Source organism: Catharus ustulatus, chromosome 2 (genome assembly GCF_009819885.2).
Source record: "Catharus ustulatus isolate bCatUst1 chromosome 2, bCatUst1.pri.v2, whole genome shotgun sequence".
NCBI classification, from domain to species: domain Eukaryota; kingdom Metazoa; phylum Chordata; class Aves; order Passeriformes; family Turdidae; genus Catharus; species Catharus ustulatus.
The window spans coordinates 97,474,262-97,499,817 of NC_046222.1; the positions used below are offsets into that span (position 1 = coordinate 97,474,262).

Genomic DNA, 25,556 nt, shown 5'->3' on the forward strand with positions numbered 1-25,556 from the left:
GGGGGTGATGGTTCATGGAAAGCCCAACATGGGCAGGCATTATGTGCTCACAGTTCAGAAAGCCAACCATGTCCTGGGCTGCATCCCAAGCAGGTGAGGGAGGGGACTCTGCCCCTCTACTCTGCTCTTGTGAAACCCCACCTGGAGTGCTGCATCCAGCTCTGGATGGAACATGGAACTGGTGGAGCAAGTCCAGAGCAGGGCCACAAAGTTAATAGGGGGATGGAACACCTACCCTGCAAAGGCTGAAAAAGCTGGAGCTGTTCAGTCCAGAGAAGAGAAAGTTGTTTGGAACAAACCTTCCAGTATTTGGAGGAGGCCTAGAGGGAAGCCCGAGAGGGACTCCGTCAGGAACTGTAGTCATAGGACAAGGAGCAATGAGTACAAAATAAGAGGTGAAATTTAGGTTATATTTTTATGAAGAATTTCTTCACTGTGATGGCAGTAAGGATTGGAACAGGTTGCCCCCAGGGAGGTTGTGGATGTCCCATCCCTAGCAGTGTTCAAAGCCGGGCTGGATGAAGCATTGGGCAGTCTGACGTAGAGGGAGGTGTCATTGTCCACATCAGGGGCTTGGGACTAGATGATCTTTAACGTCCATTCCACCCCTTTATAATTATATGGTAAGAATCACTCTGTGAGTAAAACAGAAGGTGAGGTTGGTGACTAAACAGTTCCCCAGGGCAATGGTCATGACACCAAGTCTGTCAGAGTTCAAGGAGTGTCTGGTCAATGTTCTTAGCCACAGCTTGGATTTTATGGTAGTCCTGCAAGGAGCAGAGAGCTGGAGTCAATGAACCTTAAGGGTCTCTTCCAATTCCTTATGGTTTTCTTCCAACTTGAGATATTCCATGACTATATGCTAAGTACAGTGGCATATGACAAGTATATCACAAATCACACTGCCCTTCTGGTACAGTCCACACAAACCATCTATTTCTTCCAATCAATAAATAACTTAGATATTTAAAACAGATGTAAAACCTTTACATTTTCGAGTTAAATGTGAAATCCTACTCCTTTTTAATAACACATGAGGGACAGGAAGCAGAACAAGAGAAACACTTAAGCAAAACCAAACCATTTTATTTCTGTCAAGTTAGTATTTCATTTTTAAACAGTCAAACAACCCAGCTCCAGAGAACACTGCACCTCTTACAGTTTCCCATTAGTTATCATGACTACTGAAAACATACAAAGCACTTAGAACTTGTTTGAACAAACCTGGAGTTTTTGTAAATCTTCAACTGTAACTGAATACCACACTCAGAAACATCAAATATAGGTGCTTTCCATACTGAGTTAGTAATATCAGATGAACTATCTGCAACAGTTCAGCATTGCAAAAATATCTCAGTAAATTTTGATTAAAAAGACTGTATCTGAAATTTAGAACACTGCTTGTACATAAAAGCCTATAAAGAAAAACCTGTCAGCACAATCAAATGGCTCAAATATGTCAAGAGTTGTATTAAATAACACTTAGTGGACTAATAAATAATACAATTTGAAAAGAACTCTTTAGGAAGCTTGTAGTGGATATATTCACCAAATACTCTTGCACAACTCTATTCATAGTCTGAATGGAACTGTTTACAGCAGGGACACCTTCTTTGGCACAATTTAAAATTAAAACAAGCTGACCACACTTAAGTAAGGCCAACACGTATCAAGACAGAGCTGTAACAGAAAGACTATGGTGACAGAGACAGTAACCACCACAATGTTTGTACAGATCATGCTTAAAAATTATTGTTTTGCAACAAGAGATATTAGCCACAGGTATTAGTAAGAAACTGGAACTCCTACACCTTCAAGAGCACACCATGAATCACTGCTTCCTCATGGAAATTATCAATATTGCATCTTCTGTCATCAGTATTACATAAAGCTGGAACTGAAAAACCACAGCAAGCATATAAACTTAACATACTCTGAAAAAATAAAACTAAACCAGAGGAGTTACTCATACATAGTACATATAATGACTTTTGTTACCAATAATTCCACTTTCATATGTAGATCCAGGAAAGAAGGAATCTAGGAAAAGGAATTCAGTAACAGTAGTTGAAATGCAATAAATTTTGGCCAAATTTGGTTTCTAGCATACATCCCAAAAATGTCAAAGGCTGATAATATCTGTGGAAATATGTGCACCAATGTAGCTTCTAAAGTTCTTCAGAATCTAAGTTATAAATAAACTCAGAACCAAGAAATCTGTTTTCAACTGCAGGAAGTTATTAATTAACAAAATGCTATCTACAGTAAATTTACAGTAAATTTGTAAGCTATCAGGAAAGAAAATGAGTAAGTTAATTGATTTCTGGTTCTGGAGGAGAAACATTTAAGTCAATGTAATTTAATATATGAGTATTCAATTCCATGTTTTTAATATAAATCAGATGGGCGTGTTATTCTGAATATTCTGAATTTTCACAATTTATTCAAGTTTTTCTTTTGAGAGTAGTGAAAGAAAGAAGTGGGTGGGTAGAAAATGAATCTTTATTTGCTCATATTCCACACTTCGTGTATTTACAGCCAATTTTATCAATCTCTCCTCTCAAAAATCTGTACTGAGAAGACACATCTAATATGGGACAACAGCAGTTAGACCACTTCATAAAACTACTAACATATCCTACATTCAAAACCTGAGTGCTGCAATCAAATACTATTCTTGAAATTCCCTGGATGAATTTTCTTTTTCTAACTTTTCCTTCTCACTTTCCCTCTCACTCTGCTCTCCAACATTCACAGTTCCTTCATCTCTGACACAAAAGCACTGGACTTCAGGTTGAAAATCTTGATTCTTTCATGGAAAAAAGAAAAGAAAGACAAAACAATGCTCATCGAACATACAGCAATTACTCTAAAAGTAAAAACAAGCATGAGGGTATTTTATACACTTCTGTCTTCTTATCACAGAATAGGAGCATGTTTCTGTCTTTTCTAAAAGATTACTGAAATTTGACTTCTAGAAGTGAAGAATTTTTTCATTGCTGCCTCTGATAACTAGCATCAGCACTTACTTTTTGCAGTCCCTGTGTCTTCAAACTAACAACAGGGGTGGAGACAGACACTTGTGACAGAATCGATTCAGTGATAGCTTTCTTCTCGATAAACTGAGCTATTTCATCTTCTAGAATTTTTTTCTTTTCCCCTAGTTTCAGCTTCTCTTCTTGATGCGTTAGCATAAGACGCTCAAATTTAGTCAGTACCTATTTAAAGACAGCACAAAAAAATAACATTTCCAACTGGCAACACAAGGTGGTGATATCACAGTATAAAATCCTCTGCAAAGTAACAGCAAATCCCATCTCCAATTGTGTTAGTAGTCATCAGAAATTGCAGTTATTTCCCCAAACTGTTAAGACTAAAAAACAGCAATGCAGCAAAATAGTAACTTTTATTAGACTGTTCTCATGATCCAGGCTATTACACTCAAAGTACAGATAGAAAACATGGAAGGCACTAAGTGAGTTCTAGATTCCCTACTACATTTTACTGTTTCTTTCCTGTATCAAAATAAGGAGGCCTTTAGAAATGAACCAATTATCAACAGACTGATTACTGTCTCAAGTAGAATACAGTTCCCTAAAATCAAGTGGGGAATGCATATTGATCAGATTTAGATATTAGTAAGTACACAGAGTTGGGGAGCTACTGGCGGGCTGCAAGAAGCTACCTACTCTTCTATGGTAATTGTTCTTTGATTGGGTTTTTTTGACATATTAATGCATTTTAGTTTCCAGATGTATTTCAACCAGGTTAAACCTGTTGTGTGTGACAACAAAAGGAGTACTTAATCCTTCCTCATCTCCCACTTCCCCACACACAAATTCTCCTAGAGTCCTGCTTTTGCAAAGAAGAAACTAAGACTTAACAGTAGGCCTGTTGTACACAGCAGAGCTGACAAATTTTATAGGTGCAACTACAGGTTTCCTCTAAATGAAGAATGTGAAAGAAATCTGAAGTAAACCAGAAATTCCTGGTTTTCTTTAGTTTCCAGATACAAATACAGCAGCCAGAGTACATGACAAATATTCTTTAGAAGGAATTGCATGATCACTTTCCCACATCAGGAACTTGGAAAACTATTATCCATAATTCTGCAATATGCAGAGCTCACAAACCACTCGGTATAAACCATACAAGGAAAATATCAAAGGGCTAGCACAGTTACTGTGTAAGACCTTGCTGAACCTGCTTTGAACCCGGCTAAGCATTCTTCCAATTGGACAGCCTCATACTGAGAAGAACTGAATCTGATCTTTTTTCTCTACAAGTAGCATGGGGGTCTTAACAGATTTAGAAAACAAATACTAAGTCATCTTCTTATTTAAAACATGCACCTGAACTTCTCAAAAAACCTGCTACCGCTTTGCTGGGGGACTGAGGTACAGAAAAGAATAATATTAATAAAAGTACACAGGTTTCCAATTTCAATTAGACCAGTGTTTGAATATAAATATACATGACCACAAGAGTCTGGCAGAAAGCAGATATCTTGCTAGTCCAGCTTGACAGGATTAAATCTTTAAAAACAGAGCCAAGATATATTCCACATCTTCAAATTGTCTTAAGGCAGCTGGGAAGGGATGAGATTTTGAAACCAGAACTGAAACAAACCAATAGACTACCAGACATACACACTTTCAAGCCTCTCAGTGTGAGGGCTGAACTCAGATTTAATAACTGAATCTGGAAGCCATGAAAACACTCACGGCCCACTCCAAAAAGCCACCCATGGTATTTTTTCCTAAAATCCTAGTTTTTACAGAGTAATCTATGCATGAAAAGCACCCACTGTGTTGTTATGGCATACCAATGTTACTCAGCACACTGCTAGAGAAGACAAAGAAACACAGCCATTATATTCACCACTGTCTTAGTTCACCATATCAACTCCTACTCTATAGATGTGTACCAGCTATTCACCAAAGCCTTCAGTCCCCAAGCTCCTGACTTCCATAACAAGAGTGCCATTTATAGAATCACAGAATCACTTATGCTGGAAAAGACCTTTAAGATCATCAAGTCCACCAGTAATCCATGTCCCCAAGTGCCACATCTGCACATCTTCTAAATACCTCCAGAAATGGTGACTCACCACTTCTCTGGATAGCCTGTTCTCCAATACTTAACAACCATTTCAGCAAATAAGTTTTTTCTAATATTCAGTCTAAACCTCCCATGACAGAACTTTAAGTCAATTTCCTCTCACATTGTCCCTTAGCACTTGGGAGAAAACAAAACCCCAGCTCGCTACACTTCTCCTTTCACGTAGCTGTAGAGAGCAATAGAGTCTTCCCCAAGCCTTCTTTACTTCAGGCTAAACAAACCCAGGTCCCTCAGCTGCTCCTCATAAGACATAATCTCTTGTTTGTGGGTGTCTCATCAATCTGCTAATCCACTCAACCTGTATAACCAAGCTGGTTTTGATTTAAAGCATTACTGTCCTCAAAATATTAGGAAATTATAAATATCAACTAGTGATTTTGTTAAGAACTTAGCTGTTTCAAATTGCAGAAAAAAACCTCAAGACAGACAGGCATGCTTGCCTGTTGCTCTGCCTCTTCCAACACTGCTGCTTTCTTGTTCACTTTCTGCATAAATTGTTGCTTAATCTTCTTTTCTTTTTCTTCCTTTTCAAGACAGAACTCGAGCCTCTTTGCCTCAACGACTTCCTGTAGACTGAAGTTCAAAAATGTAAGCAACTCTTCAGCACACTGCTCTATTCAGTGTGGAAAACCAACAGTCTAGAAAATTATTTAAACAATTAATACTCGTCTGAAATATTCATTTCTACAGCTTCCCACATAAAAATTCATAAAGAAACCTAAACAGAAGCAAACATCTTATCTTTCTATTTTTTTATTTACGTAAACAACCCAGAGTAAAATTACTTATGCTAACAGCTTCTGGGCAATTTACATTTCAAAGTAAATACAGCACTTTAGGCATCTCATGTTCTAAACACTTGATTTATACCTTTCTCACTCCAGCATACATAAGCTGCTTCTTTAAGTTCTAAGACACTGAAATTGCCAGAAAAATCTCCCAAAATTTCCACATTGTGAAACCTCAGTCTTCAATAGGCCCATACAAAAACAATTAATGTGTAGTATTAATGTAACAAATAATTGATTGCTCCTATATGAAAATGGAAGAGAATAAAAGGATCTTCAAAACATACAGAATTCTTTTTGTAATGTTAAAATTTAAATATGGCAGAATTACATCAATATATAATTAATTCAATTTCCTAAGTAGTTCAACATCCAAAACACAGGATTACTTTCCAACATGCAACAGCCAAAACCTCAAGACTGTTCTTTTCAGCACAGAAGATAATTTTTTTTTTCCTCCAAACAACAGGTACTTGAAATTGTCAAATATATATAATGGCAAATTAAAAGAGGCTAGTAACTCATACATATGAATAAACTACTAGAGGTATGACATTTTCAGGGTCTATACTACCACTGCCAGGCAGTGCTGGCAGGAAATGTTGTGATTTTCAAAAAATATGAATGGAGCTTGTACACAGATGTACCTCATACACCAAACTTCCTTTGAAAAGCAAACCTGCTTACTGACATAAGTTCTTCCATCAAAACATTTACCATAAACATCTCTAAGTCGCATGATTCCAGAGAGCAGAACTGGTGGACCACAGCTGTGTTAATGGTTATTGCAAACTCAACAGCATTGTCTTCTATTATATTGGGCTTAAGAACAGATCAAACAGTGGGTAACATTCTAGCTTTTTTTCTGGGGCTGTTCTTTACACCTTTCATTTCTTCCAGCACATGCTGAGGGCTGACTGGTCAGCCCTTCCCAGCTAACATGAGTTATTGTCCTTTGCCAGGTAACTCTGCCTTCCAGCCTCATGTAAAATCAATAGGTATGTATATTAAGTATTTTATTTTGATTTATACTTTCAGCATACATATATGTTTTTGTCCTGTCTTTTACTGTTTCTATTTTTAACCATTTATAAATGGAAAAACTTCCCCCCCAAAAAAATCTAAAGAGTTAATTATTTAGAGCAACACTAAAACAACAGCTCCCTTCTGTCTTTAAATTTATGGTGACTGGGCAGTTTCTCAATCTTAAAGTTTCTTATTTGTATTCAAAATATCATCAAAGAGAGAAGAAACATCTTGAAATTGCACATGCAGACGATGTTCGCAGATATCAAGGTCAGAGCACTCCTCCTATTCTATCTTATGCAAGCACTACATGGAAACAAAACAAATTCAGAACAATTACTCTTTTGTGTTTGGGTTTGTTTTGGGAGCTTTTAATCAGCTGTGAAGTAACTTAGGTCACCCTGAAATTCTAGTTCCCTAAATCCACGTGAAACAGGGGCATGGGTTTCACACAGATGTATTAATTCACACTAAGTTTAGACAATAATGCTACAGCACAGGTTTTTCATGTGCTAGCAATCTCACACTGCACACACTTCTGCACACAGTGTCAGTAGAGATAGATAAAATGCTGCCTTTGGGAACAACAAAGCTGCTAGAACAAATGCTAGACTAAGTTAACATGCTGCAACCACACCTTCACTTCTTTATGTGGGCATCTTTAGACCCAGACTAGGTTACTTTATCAGGTAAAAGCAATTTTGTGTTGAAATTAGTAAAAGATCAACTTTGAAGACACTCAACTCAGTAACTAATCATATTACACACAGAAAGGAGAAATAAAAGTGTATTTTTTAGATTTACTGTGCAGGTGGTTGTGAATTCCAGCATTTGTTCAAGTGGAAGTGTGGAAGTGTTCAAGGCCAGGCTGGATGGGACTTTGAGCAACCTGATCTGGTGGAAGGTGTTCCTTTCCATGGCAGGTAGGTCGGAAGTAGATGGTCTTTGAGGTCTCTTCCAATCCCAGCCATTCTATGACTCCATGAAATACCCCCTTCCCCCTGGATTGAATTGTTCTGGAAATCACCGAGACAAAACGAAACCAAAATTTCCTTTTCTGCATGTGGCATACCAGCAACACAATAACCCAAACAGTCTTTGGTGTTAGGAGATTTGGGGAGGAAGAAAAAACAGTTCACCAAATCTTAAGCCTATCTTTTCAACATTACTTCATCCACTGCTCACAGTAAAATATTTTTTGGTTTACCTGAAGACTGGTTTCACTGCTTCTCATTTAGCACATTATGAAAATCAAGTTCACAGGTTGTCTCCTTCTTCTGGCTTAGACGCCCAGAATGTATAAAAAACACTTGCACAATTTAAATGTTACAACAAATTATTTAAATAATGTGTTCCTACTGAGGTTTTGGAGTAAGGGATTGTGAAGAAAGTCTAAACTAATCACACATACCAGCACTACCACCTGCCTTTCTACAGAGGCGTAGCTGTGACATACAGTTTTTTCTGTCTGCATGAGACTGAAAGCATGGAAGCCTAAAATTCAGACACACTACATTAATAAATAAACTCCAAAGTGAATTCAACTCTCACTGGAACACAATGTGCACTCTGAACAACACAGGTATTTAAAGTTCATTCAATTACACTTTTAAAAGCTTTCAAATTTGAAAGTAACACTTGTAACTTTTTGCATAACATATGACTATCAATTAAGGTATACCAGAAAAACTAAAAAAATATAAAGATTAACTATTGACAGGTATTTCTAGCACTGTGCTTTGACTCAGTTCACTAGCTCAGTTGATATTGAGCAGTAACAAGAATGTGGAAGACTTAAAGAATTACCAATTTTTCAGTAGAGGTACCCAGGTATTTTGGGGTGGTTCAATCTCATTCTAAGATGGTTAAAGTATTTAGCAAAGATCTGCAGCTGGTCAGATGAATTCCATTGCCAAGGACTTCTTAAGGAAAAGGACTAATAGCCTTTCAAATGTTAGGTTTCTTTTCTTAGACATGACAAGACTCATATCAACTTTCCTCTACATACAAACTTATTCATATCACTGAATCCTTCCTGGTTTTCTCTCATCATCTTCAAAAGAGACCAAAAATAAACAAGTTCAAGAACTGCAAGGTCCCAGTTTCAGGGAGGAATAAAGCATGAAATGATTCTCCCCATACTGAGAAACCAGTATGCTTATGTTACAACTATGATTAATTGCAATGATAATGGAGAACAAACTAATTATGATGACAGAAAAATAACAAACCCAGAGAATTATTAATGTCAGTGAATCTAAATACATAATCATACGGCCTGAATATCAATCCTCAGCTTTTTTCAACAGACCCGTATCTATCAGTTTTTTTCTTTCAAAACAAACATGTGCCCATAGGTAACAACTTAAACTGAAAAAACGGACTTAATATCCAGCTTCAAAACACTAGCAATGCTGTCCTCCCTTGTAAACACCTAGGTTAACTAGGTGTGTGTGTGTGTGCATATTTAGAAGTTTATTTTCCTGGAAGCACTCTTCATATCTAGATTTCTGCTTTCAACTATTCCAAATATTACCATTGAAAACATCTCAGCCATTATCTCTTGCTGCGAATGACCTGAAACAAGGAATTCACGTTCCTAATGAATGTAATTGGACCATTGAAAGGGCAGGACCAGATCATCTGCACACACACAAAGAAGCTTATCTTTACTTTCCAACAACAAAGACATGCAAATACCTATTTTGAGTAGCAAAAAATTATAAAAAATTCACTTCCTGAATTTTATATCCAACACATACTGCATAAAATGCATAAACCACACCCTAAATACTCTGCTATCCATTGACTTAATTATTTCATTCTTAGAATGCAATTGCAAACTAACAAATTAAAAAGTTATTATGAAATAGCTTCACCAAAGCTACAGGATTTGGGAATAGGTGTTTTAGAAGTATGCACAAGACAGTCACTTCAGACTACCTGCATTTTCCCTTCTCAGACTCAGAAATAAAAATGCAAATACATTTTTCTGTTGCGTGCTGAAACCATCTCTTTTCCACATCTCCCATTAAAAAAGTAAAACTTGCCAACATGTTTTTGCACACATGTAAAAGCATAAGTGTTTTACACACCTGTAAGAGTGAAAGGCTTTATAGATGTCTATCCACAACCTATCTCACAAGGTAGCTGGACATACAAGAATTACAGTAGTTTCACGAATACAAGCCGCACGGAGTATAAGCCGCACTTCCGGTGCCTCGACAATGTTGCTGTCTTTGTCAATAGATAAGCCGCACCCCGAATATTAGCCGCACTTTCGTTCGTCGCGAGAATCCGTGCGCAGCTTTCACAAATTGGCCAATTAGTAACAGTATCGCGGCATAGCGGGGTTTACTGGCTCGGGGCGGGGCCAGGAAGGCTCGGCCCGCTCATGGTTGCTGACGGGGCCGGCCAGGTGGTGCTGCAGCCGCCGCCGGGCTCACTGGCCCCCCTCTCCCGTCAGCACCGCCCCGCCGCTGCGTTTAGTCGCCCTGCCAGCGGGCCAGCCGCTGCCGCCGCTGGCAGGCATGCCGGCCGCCTCGCCGCTGCGTTTACGTAGTCGCCCTGCCGGCGGGCCAGGCACTGCCGCCGCTGCCAGGCTCGCCGGCCGCCCCCTCCCATCTGCACCGCCGCCGCGTTTCCTCGCCCTGGCCGGCACTGCAGGCCCCCGCACCGCCGGGCTCCCCCACGCTGCTGGCCCCGATTCTGCTGGGCTTCCCCCGCTGCCAGGCAGCCCCACCCACCGGCCTTCCTGCTTCTGCCATGCTCCCCTGCACTGCTAGCCCCAGTTCTCCCGGGCTCCCCCGCCCTGCTGGCCCGGGCTCTGCCGCCCCCCCTGCCCCGCCCTGCTGGCTCAGGCTCTGCCGCCCGCCCCCACACTGCTGGCCCCGCCTCTGCCAGGCTTTCCCACCTCTGCCGGGGCCGGCCGGGCTCCAGCTTGGCTTGGGGCTGCCGCGGGCTCTCACTTCCGTGTTGGCAGCTTTTAGAATTTTGTTAATGTATTAGCCGCCCCGGAATATTGGCCGCACTTCCGGGTTTCCACCAAAATTTTGGTCAAATTGGTGCGGCTTGTATTCGTGAAATTACTGTACTGGTTTTGCTTTGCAGTGGCACACAATTTTGGATGAATAAAATTCTGTCCTACTTCTAAATCCAAAAGAGTAGTACAAGAACTTCACAGGTAGCTTCTTCCCAATATGCCAAAAGGCAGGGTACATTTGCTAATCAAGTGTCACTGTTCAAATGCTACAAACAGCCAATTAATCAAGTCTAGCAAAGGTTTTCAAAATTTACATTATTATCAAATTTTAAATGTAGACAGCTACATCACAGGCACGAAATACGAATTCTCAACATGAGTTTTGATCATTATTTACACAACTAGCATGACATTTTAATCTTCAGGCATATACCGCTACACAGTATTAATAATACTTTAAAACTACAGTTCTTAGAATCTACATGTATAAACATTGTAAACATCTTTAAGGACAAAGAAAATGACAATTTAATAACACATTTTTGCCTAAAATAACCGGAGAGTCCCTATTCTAAAGTTATTTAAATGTAAAGCAAACAGGGAAGCACTGAACTTCTATGTAAAAAGACATTTTCTGTTGCATTGTTGAGGATGACACTTTTTATTGTTTCCTCAGTAACTTGATAAAACACCTTATGGGTAAGGCTGCATTACTCTGCTAATTACATTGCATACATATCCTCTAAATTCTTTTCCTTTTCTATGGTATCATAAAATGTCTCTCCCAAAACACCAAACACTTTCTGTTTTAGACCTCAGCGCCATTCACTATGGCACAATACTGAGGGACAACCACATCTACCCTGTTTCTCTTCCTGTTGCAGTAAATCTGGGAAAAAGTTCATTTTTCAGATTCTTATGGGCTATCCTCATCCTTCCAAAACAATGACATTTTCAATAGATCTGGTTTACCAAAACTAATTACTAAGTGTATTTTCTTGCCAAAACTCTCTCAATAAAACATCTAGTGGGCCATACATAAAATCCACACACCAAAGAGAACTCAGTTCTTCTGTATATCCAAGAAGCAGACAACTTCTAAATGAGCTGAAGTGTCAAATACTGGGCATTCTGATGTGAACCTGCCACTTCAGGCTGTTAACAAAACACAAACTGTGTAAGGATTTTACAAAGGTAATTCCTTTGTTCGTAGAAGAAAACAAATCTATGGATGATGTATTTTATAATTTAACTCATCCTGAGATGGCTGTACACCATGAAATCCAGCTTCAGAAAAGCCAAAGGTACTGGAGTCAATATTGCCAAAATTCTAAAAGAAAGTGTTCCCTAGACAAGGATAATAATACATCAGTTGTTAACACAGGCTCTTAAACTTAAAGCAAATGAAAATTATATGGTTAATTTCAGTTGGTTTTAAACCTCTTTCACCTTTGGTTCTCTTTTTATGAAAAGGATGTATTACATTCTTGTTAAGTCAAGAGAAATGTCAAGACACCATTGATTCAAGGTCAGCTCAAGATCATCTAAATGAACTAATCTGCAAATGTGCCTCAGTTCAAACAATGAGAAACTGTTTTCAGTGCAAAGTCTTACTCTGCTTTCATGCCTGGTTTAAGTCAATATTTCCCACAACTACGCAGTAATGATGCTCCACTAAACCATGATGGTGTGAACAATTCACTAAGCATCAGCTCCTCCCCAGCAGGATTCTGACCAGTTAAATGCACAGCCTCATGCAACAAGAAAAAACAAAGGAAGCTGGAAGAGGGAGATGAGAGAACTGGAAATAAAAGATTAAACAAAATGGATGCAGAAATTTTAAATGGTTCCTGCAGAAAGCAGCTTTACTACATGAAACAACTGAGTGTCTATAACCTCCCTTTTAACTTTCCTTTGGAATTCTCTTCTCCCTCCCTACAGTCCAGCAAAAGACTTCTTGAGCTGAAAATGCTAAGACATTTGTTATTATGGCAGATAATGTGGGAAGTCAACAGTGTAACCACTTATCTTGTAAAAGTTTTTGTTTCAGTTCCTTCTAAACCAAGCCATTATTCAGAATCACACTTTCTTAAGGGAGAAATTAAAATATAGTACTAATATATAATGAAAGTAATTTACAAGTCCATAAAGCACAGATACCTAAAGAAAACTGACATGCTTCCTGAGAAAAACTAAAATTAAAATCCTCAGGTTTATTACAGAAGAGAAAGATTTCAGAAATACAACTGGCTTTCATGTTTTTAAAAAGAATGTTCATTTAAACCCCTATGCTTCTCCATGAAGGTAACTGAATGAACAGCTACATCCTTCAATTTAAAAAAATATTCTTTCCTTCTTAGAAAACTTATTTTATGTATGAATGCTGCTCTGCAGCTTATATGGGCTTATGTGAAGTGAATGGATGCTGAAAGCAAGTGCTACACATTAAGTCCTTTACCTGATCGATTTATTCTCAGGGCCAATGTCTCTGCAACCCAACTTTTCCAGTCTGCAGCATCTGTATGACTCATAATATGCACGAGTCTTCTCTCTTAAGTCTTCCATATTGGTGCAAAGCATCCTGCGAAGCTTTATAGTGTCACAGTGGCTCTCATTTTCCACTAATCAGTAAAAAGAAGATTTTATTATTACGCAAAAGTAGCAATATAGTCAAAATACATTTTAAACAGTATCACTTACCTTTTCCTAGAAGTATATTTAGTGAATAAAGTATCTTCTTGTTTATTATACCTCTTATACTTCCTTATTATTTCTAACACACACACTGAAGTACTTAAGACCTGTAAGTACTGGTGAACATATTTCAACCTGTCCTGATTTCCTGTTGGAGCTGAACAACACCACATTTCTCTCTTTTTTAACCCCCTTTACTGACAATCACAAATGTTTGAAATTTGGTAGTGCTAGAGGTACTAGCACTATCCTAACCTACCCAAATACAACATATGCCATCTCATACCTTGATCCCAAGGATGCATCAGTGTGGATGAAACAAGTTAGTGCATGCCTCAAGTATTAATTGCTATATTCATTATACTGTTGATCCAAAATACAATCAGACTGGCATCAGTGAAACAGCCCCTTGTATAACTGGTGAATTTTATATTTTATACTTCAACAACAGCAAAAATCTTGTAAAAATACTTTTAAGAATTCCTTTACCTTTTACAATGCCCCAAGGGTATTGACGAGCTCTCACCATTTTATTTCCAACTTTCACCTTCTCCATACTTCCTACCACAGCAAATGGCAAATAACCCTGTAGGAGTCATACCAATAAAGTCTTATCTGTCAGCATTCTTATGTTAAAACATAAAAACTCTTCAGAAATAAATTAGAGAGGAAAACACCATTTCAGGAAAAGCCAACAGGCTGTTTAAAACCAGAAACCACCCCTAGGAGATCAGTAGCTAGGCAGTATCTACTGATAAAAAACTCAAACTGTAATAGAACCAGAAAGAGCAGTTGACAGATCCAGATGGGTGCACTGACAACTCAGGGGAACCTCAACAGGCTGGAGAAATGGGCCAACAGGCAGCTCACAAAGTGGAAATGAGAGCAATGCTAAGTCCTGCATGTCAGGAGGAATAATCCCATGCCCCAGGACATTCTGGAAAGACACTTTGCAGAATAAGACATGGGGGCAACAACCTGGTGAACAGGTTCCTGTTCCAATGGCAAAGGCAGCCAAGTACATCCCAAGCTGCACTGGGAAATGCCAGCCCCAAACAGAAAACTGCTCTAGAACATGACTCACATTCAATCTGAGCTCACATCCCAGCAACGCTCAGGTGGCAATCACACATCAGAACCTCTGTTGCGGCTACTGCTCTGGGCTTGGCACAAAGACAGGCCAGGCACTTACTGCCTGCATGCTGACCCACAACAGCTGACCAAATAAGCACCATTACCTGGGAAATAAACCAGTAGCAGAGCATGGAAGTGTAAGTAACAAACCACCATGTTTCCCCACAGCAAAAGGACCTGTTACTGACCGACAGCAGCACATTCTCACTCCCTGGCTGGGTAACAGAGGTTGGGAACGCACAGCTCTGGCATCCTGGCTCCTGTTTGCCACTTTCAAACCCCACTACAAACACAAACCCCAAACACAAATGTGCTCATGTGCACCTACAAACACATGCATGAGAGCAGCAAATATAGAGCACTCAAGGCAAAGCCACCCAGCCTTGGTTGAAAGGTGGCAGCTACCCCTGGGACAATCAGAAAGGACAACAGAAGATAAACCAGAGTTACATCTGGAAGAAGATAAACCAGAGTTACAGAGTTACATTTTTCATCCCCAGAGAAAATCTGCCCTAATTTCAAAAGAAAGTACTAAATAAAAGAAGAAAAGCAGGTGGAAGACTTGCTATTGTAGAAAGTTGTGGACATGAGGTACCTAAATATCTTCTCTACCAGATGTAAAATTGTATCTGTTGAGGAAAAGCGCAAAGTCAATCTGTCCATCTATAAAAATAATTATATATTAATTAACCAGATATTAGAAAACCATTTATACATGAGAACCTCTTTTCTGTTACAGGTATCAACAGCAGAAGGGCAGGAAGATTTGCAAGTAGGGAAAAAAATACCACATAAGAGCTTTTTAAGAAGAATAAACAAACGAACTTATGACAGGCGAACTTACAAGCGTAAAGACAATGGTGAAAGCAATGACATTAATCAGAATGATGCTTTAGTACTGAAATACTGTATTTTTGTCATTTACTTACATTTGTCATAGTATTAATCCCAGAAACAGTTTCATCATCAGTAGGAAACTGGTATATCCGGATGCCATTACTAACTAATTCACTCATTATTTTTTTCTTGAACTCTTGTAGCTCAGTTTTAGAAATGCTGTCTGCTTTGCCTATAACTGGTATAATGTTCACCTATGAATAACATAAATTATATGAAACGTGTGAGACTTCAATTTTGAAGTGGCAACTTTTGTAAATAGAACTGTTTTCTAATTAGCTGCTTAAAACTTCCTCCACAGTCCAAACTTTTCCATCAATTGATATCAAATTTTCACAAACAATGAAAAAATATTCTCATGGGCATCATTTAACTAACTAGTAACAACTATTTAATATACTCCCTTAAAAGTAATTGATTCTAAGAACAAAGAAAGAGGTCTCATAGAGTGAAGTACTCAAACAAAAGCAATGCCTACTTATTAACTAAATGCCTTTCAGTATTTATACCTCTGTTAAAAAAATAGATTGCTTAGTTTATAGCAGCAGGGGGACAGGGCTCAGGTGTTAAATGAAAGCTGACAGTCTAAATATACAAAGAAAAGGAAGTTGGCTACCAAACCCTGCCTACCCCAAGCCTCTTCCTTGGGTTCCTTTCAACTACATCTTCTTCACCTCACCATTGCAGCACAGTTTCTCCAGTATCTGACATGAGCAGAAGAATGACAAAGGCTAAAACTTCTTGCTTACCAGTCTTAACACAAATTACTCAGAACACAGAATTCAGTTCTATTAAACTGCCCTATTTCCTAAAATAGTTTTGGCAGTAACTTGAAAGGCAATAGATGCCAATTTTTTCTTACAAATACTATCATCATTCCCAAAATATACATTTTTCAGAACGAAATGGAAATAATGAATGCCAATATCCAAGTATTTTGAAAGAACAATATAAGTAACTCTTCCAGATTTCAGAAGATGAAGAGTTTTACATAGTTCCTTGATCATCAATGCAAAAAGGAAGAAAAAGAATGAAAAAACATGCACATTTCCTATTCTTCTGAATATTGTGTCTGAATGCAAATGCCTAAATGTCAAGAACAGATTCAAAATGGCTATTTTTCAAATAAGACTTCTGTCTTAAGCAAAATGTCCCAGAGAAAAAGAAGCAAGTCAGCTCTGAAGTATGACTTCCAAGATTGCATGATGATAGTCCTTAATTGTGTAGCATACAATCTAAGCATATATGGGATAAAATATCTAAAATCAAATGAAATTATGGAATATATATTTTTTAATAGCTGAAATAATTTAGAATTGTGTAAACAATCTGTTACAGCAAGGAGTAATTCACACCTTCAATCAAATTAGCTGAGGGACATCAGCTTAAGGTTTTCTCCAGTATAGGTCTAAAAATGGATGGAACACAGAGTCCCCAGAATTAAATTAACCTCTACTCTTCTTCAACATGAAAGTTGTCTTTTCAACGTGAAATTTTTTCAAGCACTCCTAATTAGGAGAGAATTTCTTAGGAAACAAATAGCAGAAAAAGTCTACCAAGGAGAACAGTAAAAAGCAAAATCTCACAAACTGTGATTACAGCTATCAACATTGACATTAAATCACCACAATTACATAAAAATTGTAAAGCATAAAATTTACTCTGGCTTTAGATAAGCAACAAAGAAGGAAAATAAATACACGTATTTGAAATCACTGGTGGTAGTAAAAGTAGGCTGATTTAAGTGTATTTCTGTGAATTAATATAAAAATTTCTGAAGATTTTTTCTGAAGAGAAAAAGCCCAAACTAAATCCCCATGACTTAAACATAACCTGCATACAATTCTGCAAGAATGAATTAGAACTGCAGAGCTCTTAAGTTGAATAATCACTATTTCCAGCAAGAAAGAATACAAGAAAATATTCCCTTTGTCTGTGAATGAAACCTGGCTGGCCTGTAGTGATACCATCCTAAGCAAAACTATAGGATTTTGTTAGAGTCCAAATTATTAGCTAAGTCATCAAATTCGTAACAGAGAAAAATAAACTGACCACAGATACTCTGTTTTTTCCTTCAAGGACTGCAGAGTACAGGATGAACCTAATCTATTCCAAGAACCCTCTCTACCTCTGAGCTGTGTAATCTGTTATGTTTTGTAGCAGCAGACCATAACAAAAGCACAGAGTGTACACTGTAGTGGATTTAGGAAGAAACTCAAGACAGCTTTTGGCACATTTGATGGATGCATGTGGCTGTACCATCTTCTCTTTATGGAATCCTGTACTCAGCAAATGCACCCAGGGACTCCCACATCCTGGGAAATTCCGAGTTCTTAATTGCCACTAGGAGAATGCAGTACTAAAAGCACCATAAACATGCTCCACAACAAGACAGACACAAAACTACAGCTGAAGTATATAACTTTGTGTGTACATGGATGTTTTTGTAGTAAGATCAGAAAGAATCCATTGCAAAGGGATGAAACAACAGTTACATGTGGTTCACGCTCTCTCTGTGCAAAAGCAAACTAAAAACATTGGTAGTAGGTGCCTAGAAGCCAATATTCCCCAAAGCAGAATTGCTTTCAGTTTATCCTGATGGAAGTATTTCCTTAGGATGCTGGGACTCAAAGATCTGTAGCCTTTTGTTTTGAAAGAAACACTGTTTTAAAGAAGTTCAGTAAAGAGAGGGCACAACCTAGAGACGAACAACATAGCACACAGAAATGACCCTGCTCTCCCCCACCTTTGTACCACCATACCTTCCCTCTGCTTGCTCTCTGCTATTGAGAAGTTCAGAATGCAAAGTATATCCACAAAGTAACCAAAATCCCAAATGTGCTTATCAACCACAAATGTGGACTAGACAGCCGATTTAATCCTTGGTATGTTGAAAAAGTTTTCACAAACAAGAAAATGCAGAAAGAAAATATGGCAGGAGGGGCTCTAGTAAAGCACAAAGCAAAAGGTGAAAGGCACAGCAAATACATTTAATTTTTCAAATTTTTAAACATTTCAAACTAAATCCAAATAATATAAGGCTTCTTAAAATAGACTGTGTTTCACACAGCCCTATCACAGGAAGAAAGTTAAGGTAAAAATACAAGACATTTCACTAGAAACTGCTATTTTAAAGCTTTCTAAACAAATCAAGATGTTCAAACACTACTGCAGCCTATCACAGAAAAAGCCACGTTGGCAGGTGTTCTGTTCATGGCTCTTCATGCCTCTTCAGTTATCTACAACAAAGATCTTCACAATGATGCAGAGCTTTTTATATGCCAACTTTCCAGCAGTCCCAAAACTAGAAACAAGTTTAGTTAGAAATACTACAGCATTTATGGAAGGCACCCTATCCAATCCCACTACAATGTTTACAGTTTAATGAAAGTAAAGTTGGTGTGGTCTCACTTTTTAAAATATTTTTTAAACTTTGTTATGCTTCTTTTTACAATATATCTTGCTATATATCGCTCTCCATTTGATTTTAAATAAAAAAGGGATGGATTGCAAGCTAGTTGTGGAACCCATTTATTCTGAACTTAAAGTACATCAGTACCAAAAAAGCATTAAAAAGACAAATGCATCAATATAGAACTGAAGTTCTATAGTTAGTGAAGCTAAAAGCTACAAGATGCATTAGAAAGTAAGACAAATTCTTGGAACTGTTTCCAAGTCTTACCTTACTGTCTAGGTTTCTCATAGTTAACAAATCTATGGTTTTTAGGGAGCGGCCTGTAGGTGAAATGAAATAGAGGCAGACATGGATGCGAGTATCATGGTAGCTAAATAAAGAACGTATAACTTTCAGTTCTTCCTCGAGATAGGCTTCAAATTGTGCATCTACATAATCCACTATTGGCTGATAGCTGTAGGAAATAAAATTTAACAACCAGATATTAGCTACTCCTAAACAGAGACAGACTAAGGATGGAATTCTCTTGTATTGTTCTGCAGATTTTTGTTTTACATGCCAAAAGGCTGCTCAAGTAGGGCAGAAAATTACATATACAGACTAATCCTAATTTCTGAAAAGATACTCAAAAAAGATTGTGCATCTAATACAAACAAAGTATTTCCTAGCTACCATCAGTGAAAAAAACTACATAATGCTAATTATTATTATAACCAATCATCCCAAGAGGTGTTTTTAAATTTTTGGAATTCATTTTGCAAATGCAGAACTCTTAAATACAAGGAAGGTACAACAACCTCCTAGGTACAATATAAGAAAAGAAAGAATATGCAACCCATAGTACCAAGAAACAGGATGAACTTTATTCTCTGAAGTACTGTACTGACAGCTCTTGAACAATAGACAGAAACTAAAATGACAAATGTTAGAGAATTAAACTCTGATTTATAGTAAGTACAGTTTAAGTATACTTTATCCTACTTAAAACCAGATTCTAATGTGCTTTCAAAAAGAAAAGTTTTGCTAGATGTAGAAGCAGTGCACCCTTACTTTTTTTCTGCTCCACAAAGTTTACAAACCTAGATCAAATGCTATCAAAATCCAGATGCAGGTGGTACACACAACATCAAAAGAACAAAAAGGCACCTCCTACACCACACATCAAAACCTCTAGTAGTTATACTACTTCCATCTTCATCCCATTCACCAGCCGTAGCTATTATCCAGTCATATCATAAACCACAGCTGTCATGATATTCTTAATCTAACTCTCTAACCTTTTATTATATGAGTACCACCATTTAGGTACTCACATACCATAAATTCTTTACAATTAAGCTGAAAGAAAAAAAAAATCTACTGAAACAGTTCAGTCCTGTAAAAAATTCACAAAAGTGGAGACTCAAAAAAAGTTCTGAAAGACACCAGTGTGCTGCCTCTGTATCTTCCAGCTAAGGGAACACAAAAAGCAAAGCCTTCAGTAATCCACGTGATGTTACTTCCAGTTTAAGTCTTCAACAAGTTACAATAAAATCGTTAAAAACCCTGTAGATCTAATCTATATAATCTACAGTACTTTATAACCTGCTTGGCTGTTTAAAAACCCTCTAACTGAACTTCCTGCTTTTCTCCACCCCAAAAGAAACTACATGTACACACATTTATAAAAGATTATATCATAAAGAAAGGGGCAGAGTTTATCTGAATTGTAAAATAATTTCTTACATGAAAAGAACAATGAGTTTACTTTGGCACACAGGGAAATCAGTTAACCATCTATTTGGAAAGCACGTAAGACAACCACTTAGTACAAAGCCCAAAGAAAAACCAATTTGGCATTAAGACCAAAATTTCAGCATAACATAGTAACAAGAGGGCACTTACCTATCTGCTTTGTTCACCTGGTCACCAAACCCCAGTGTTTTTACAATGGTCAGCTTCAAAAGAACATTACTTTCCTGGAGTTCATAAGTCTGGGTTCTAAGTCGCACACTTGACAGAAAATGTGTTGATGGAGAGTTGTCAAAATTGGTGTTAAACAAACTGCTCATCAAGGCTGATTTCCCAATTCCAGTTTCCCCTAAAGTCAAACAACAGGGTTGGAAAAGATATTTTGCACATCAAATAAACGTATAATAATCACAGAAAGTGCATACAAAAACTTCTCAACTGATTTCTCTGAGCAAAATGTATTCATGCATTCTTCTAGTGAACACTGGATATGTTTGCATTATTTCTTTCATCCTACATATAAGGGTAAATTACCAGCTAATGAGTAATGAGCAGAACAGTGTCTTGACACTGATTTCTTTAACAGTGTGAACTAACTTACTATAGATTTTAAAAAGTTAAGTAGCTGGCTGTGAAACCAAAGATTCAACAAAGGGTTTTTGAGAAAAAGGGTAAAATATTAGAACAAAACACTTGATAAGTATAGAAACACTTCAGTAATACCACCTTGGAATTTTTGAATTTTTTATATCTGAAGTTCTTTGTTACAAGAGTAATCCCAATTTACTCAGAAAAATCCAAAAGGCTGCTGATAAATGAATAAATAACTGGCATCCATTTTCAACATTTTTTGGTCTTCACATTGTTTACAAAAATGCTGCATACAAACCCAAATAAACAAAGTTGGGAAAAGGGGTGGAATTACAGTTCATGCTTAACATGAAATAAACTGTTTAACACCACAACTGGATTTAAATATCAGGCGCTTCCTGAGATGGGTACACCACCAAAGCCCTAAAGCACCCAGATACTACTCACCAATGCAAAGAATGTTGAAGCAGAAGCCATGCTTGATGGATTTCCTAACCAGCTGGTCAGGTAAACTATCAAACCCAACATGTGCAGACAAGGACAGAGTTCGACAGCCAACATTTTGCTACAGAAAAATAATTTTAAAATATCAGTTAACAATGGCAATACATTAATTTTACTAGAAAGCTAGAACTTCTTCCTTATGATTTCACACGCAATGAAGAAAAGCCAAAGTCTGGAAAAAAAAAAGATCTGTCAAATCAGCTTTACTCCATAATTTGAGAAAAAAAATTAAGTTTACTTTATGGGATGATTTGCAGGCTTAAAATAAAGTCCAGGTTTTGGGAGCAAAAAAAAAAACAAACAAACAAACAAACCAAACACCCAAACAATCTTATGAAACATTAATGAAATAAAGTAGACAAGTCCAACTGAAAATGTAAACTGAAAACCGTATGGAGAAAATAGATCACAGTTGGTTTGCTCTTAGAAATTAGGAAAAAGTACTGAAAACAATAAGAATTCAAAATGGACAGCATAATCAGAGGAAGGTCTATGTTATCAAATGGAACTCATCCTGAGGAGCTGAAACTGAAATTGCTATTTATGTAAACTAAAATATTATCTATCTTTATTACAGGCAGCAGAACTCTAAGATAGCATTATATCTATTTCATTAGAAATATCTAAAGGTGCACATTCCTTTCCAAACATCAGCTAGCTATCTAGAACCATGACATCAAGGCAGTGAGCATACTAAAATGAACAAGGCTAAAAGGAAATACCTTGATTCATACAAATTAACTGTTTTTTTTTAACAAACATTACATATCAGAAGCAGAAACAGTCACAGGTCCATCCTATGCTTTCTCTTTTATTTCCAATCCACATGGAATTGGAAACCATTGCTGCTTCCTGTGAAGATGCACATGGTCAACAGCAGGAAATGTTTGAATTTAACACTTAAAAGCCCATTAAAGTGACACCTTTTCTAATAGGTATGCATAGCAAGTCTCTGAATTCTTGTAGCTAGAAGGATATGGATATTCCTCACAGCATACACTCATCCTCTTCTTTATTTGCACAGGACTTCTTGTATGAGCTTACAGACTGCACTGCACAAACTGCATCAACTTTCATTTTAGAGTCCTGTAGTTAGTTAATTCAATTTTAGACTAATACGAGGGAAAATGCATATGCAAAGTAAACAAAAAAAAATACGACATCCTTGGGCTATTAAAAAAAAAATGTACATTCAAAGTATGTCAGAAAATTAAATTTCTTAAGGCATTCTACCAGAGAAAATAACAATTAAAAAGTGCTGAGAAACACTGAGAACTGTCAGTTTCCTGTCCATGTAAAGACAAGTGTATCTGAGACAGAGTGGCCGCACATCTAAGAACTCTAGCTATTCAGTCTGATACTCAAAGCACCTCTATTGCCACTAGGATAAAACAGGACCTCTAACACAAAGCATTCAACCTCCACACCAAAAGCCAGGGCAAGAGGGTCAGTGTGACTGCAGAAGGGAGGACTTTCACCTTCATGTCGCCAGCCTAAATCCCAGCTGTGCTGGGCTACCCTCAAAACCTCTGCACTGCCATTTGTAGCTCTCCAACAAAAACCCTCGCAGGAATAAATTTATTTCCTGCTGATATCCAGCTGTTAGAAAGATAGAATGTCAAGCAGAATTGCCTTGCTCAGGTTTAGGGCTTGTCACGCCTTGATGATCTCAGACCTGGAGGAGGTTAACAAAGCCTGGGGAGAAGGATGTGCTAATGATAGTGGACAAAAAGAATGCAAAATTTACGGGCCACAAGGACATTTGGCAGAACTCCCAATATAAGGAATAAACTAACAAAGCAAACTCAGCAACTATGCTGAAATAAACTCCAACTGACTCAGCTCCAAGGCAATTTTAGCAGGAGGAGATTGTGACCACCGACTCATGGACCACCAACTTCAGAAACCCACCAATTCGAAAGAGAAAGACTGCGAATGTCAACTAATTAGCATGACAAACAAGAGAATCACTAATCAACAGAAGGCAGAACACTAAATAAGAAAACTATGCAACTAGTAGCCAATGACCCTGGATTGCCTTGTTTGCTAAAATGTATAAATGTAGTTTTGATGACCAGGCAGCTAGCATTTTGTGGGTTATCACCTAGCACCCTACTTTGCACAAACTAGAATAAAGAAATAGAAGCAGCTTGTCTCAGTGTGCAAATTGCTGCGTGTCTACCAAGCAGCGAGCCCTCATTCAGGACACCTCCCTTCCTTAGGGAAGAATCACTGCGTAAACCTATCCCACCTGACAGCAACTGAAGCATTCTCTTAATAGAAAAGTAGCAGCCCACATTTTAACTCCTGAAATTTTCCAAGGACATCCATTACCTGCGTTATTACTACTTCCAAAAGAAGTATCACTTAGTTGATCACCTAATTGATATCACCTAAATATTACCTAAATGACATTTCTTTCCTTCCCTCAAGCCCATTTTTGAAGGTTGGTGGCATAATGTGTCTGGGTTTCTCCAGATTCATGACATTGGATGGGGCTCTGAGCAACATGGTTAGTGAAAACTGATGCTGCCCCACAGCACGAGGATTGGAACCAATATTTTTGAGATCCCTTCTAACCCAAATCATTCTACAATTCTATGATTTAATAAAATATTTTAGTTTATATAAAATTGTCTTGACCATTAAAAACAGCATGGGAAAAAAACATAGCCTGAGACGGTATAACATTTAAAAATTATTCTTCCTTTCAGAAAGGAACTAAAAAAAAATTGTTATTTTAAATTTGCCACATATTTCTGACTAAAACAGCGCAACACCATGCTGTACCAAAGCAAAAGCTAGATCTCACTCTGCAATAACCTCTGCAGAACCAGATTAGTAGTTCAAGCAAGAAACTGGCCCGCTACTGGGTATGCAGACGTGACTGAAATTTGCCCTCCCAAACTCGAGACAGCCGAAATCAGAGTGTGGTTATGCAGGGGGTGAGGGTCCCGCCAGCCCCAGGTGGCGATGCGGGAAGGATGCCCAGCCTGGGGGGACATGAACGTGCCCATGGGCATCCCAAACCTCCTCCGGAGCCCCGAGTGTTCCACCACCACCAACAGGCATAGGAACTGCACTCCAGGGGAACTGATGCTCCAGCGCTGCCGTGTGGATGGGCTCAGTGTGTTCAGAACATAAAGGTGACAGCTGACAGCTCTGCCATTACACACAGAATTCTTCATAAGAATCTAGGTAGGATTCAACTTATTACTTGAACGCGATACCCCACGCGAGCACTAAGAAGAGCGACATTTGAAAACAAGTTCCTTTAACAGCAAGTGTTCTAAAATCCTGCCAGGTCTGGGACTGGACGGAGTGAGGAAGGTGCTTTCGTCTCCACGCTAACCCGACCCTCACCCTACACGGCCCTGGGGCAGCGCCCGGTGCCCCACAGCGAGGTGCGGGCGGCACTTCCACCTCCTGGCACGGTGGGACCGCCAATATCCTTCCCCTCCCGGTACCGGCACTGCCGGGCCCCTCCGTCCCCTCAGCCGCGCCGGGCTCACCCCCGGCGCAGGGGCTGCGCACCAGCCGCTCCCCGCGCCGCGGAGGAGACTTACCGGGTGCCGACCGGCATTGGAAGCGGCCATAGCCCCGCCAGGCGAGACAGAGAAGGAGGGAGGAGAGCGGGGAGGGAAGGACGAGGCCAAAAGTGCCGCCGAAGGGG

General features: G+C 38.5%; 1 protein-coding gene across 2 annotated transcripts; it reads right to left on the minus strand.

Annotated features, from left to right (window-relative positions):
- Positions 1–1,071: 1,071 nt before the first annotated feature.
- Positions 1,072–25,556, minus strand: SEPTIN10 (septin 10). Of its 2 annotated transcripts, XM_033051192.2 has the most exons (10): positions 25,450–25,556; positions 21,827–21,944; positions 20,942–21,137; positions 19,325–19,511; positions 15,675–15,836; positions 14,101–14,197; positions 13,376–13,538; positions 5,562–5,694; positions 3,030–3,218; positions 1,072–2,809 (listed from the first exon to the last, which is right to left on the minus strand). In XM_033051192.2, the coding sequence occupies exons 1-10, from the start codon at positions 25,477–25,479 to the stop codon at positions 2,672–2,674; spliced, it is 1,413 nt and encodes a 470-aa protein (XP_032907083.2). In that variant the 5' UTR covers positions 25,480–25,556; the 3' UTR covers positions 1,072–2,671. The 2 variants fall into 2 exon arrangements, with proteins under 2 accessions (XP_032907083.2, XP_042634921.1); XM_042778987.1 differs by lacking the exons at positions 21,827–21,944; positions 25,450–25,556 and having other exon boundaries at positions 19,325–19,377; positions 20,942–21,006.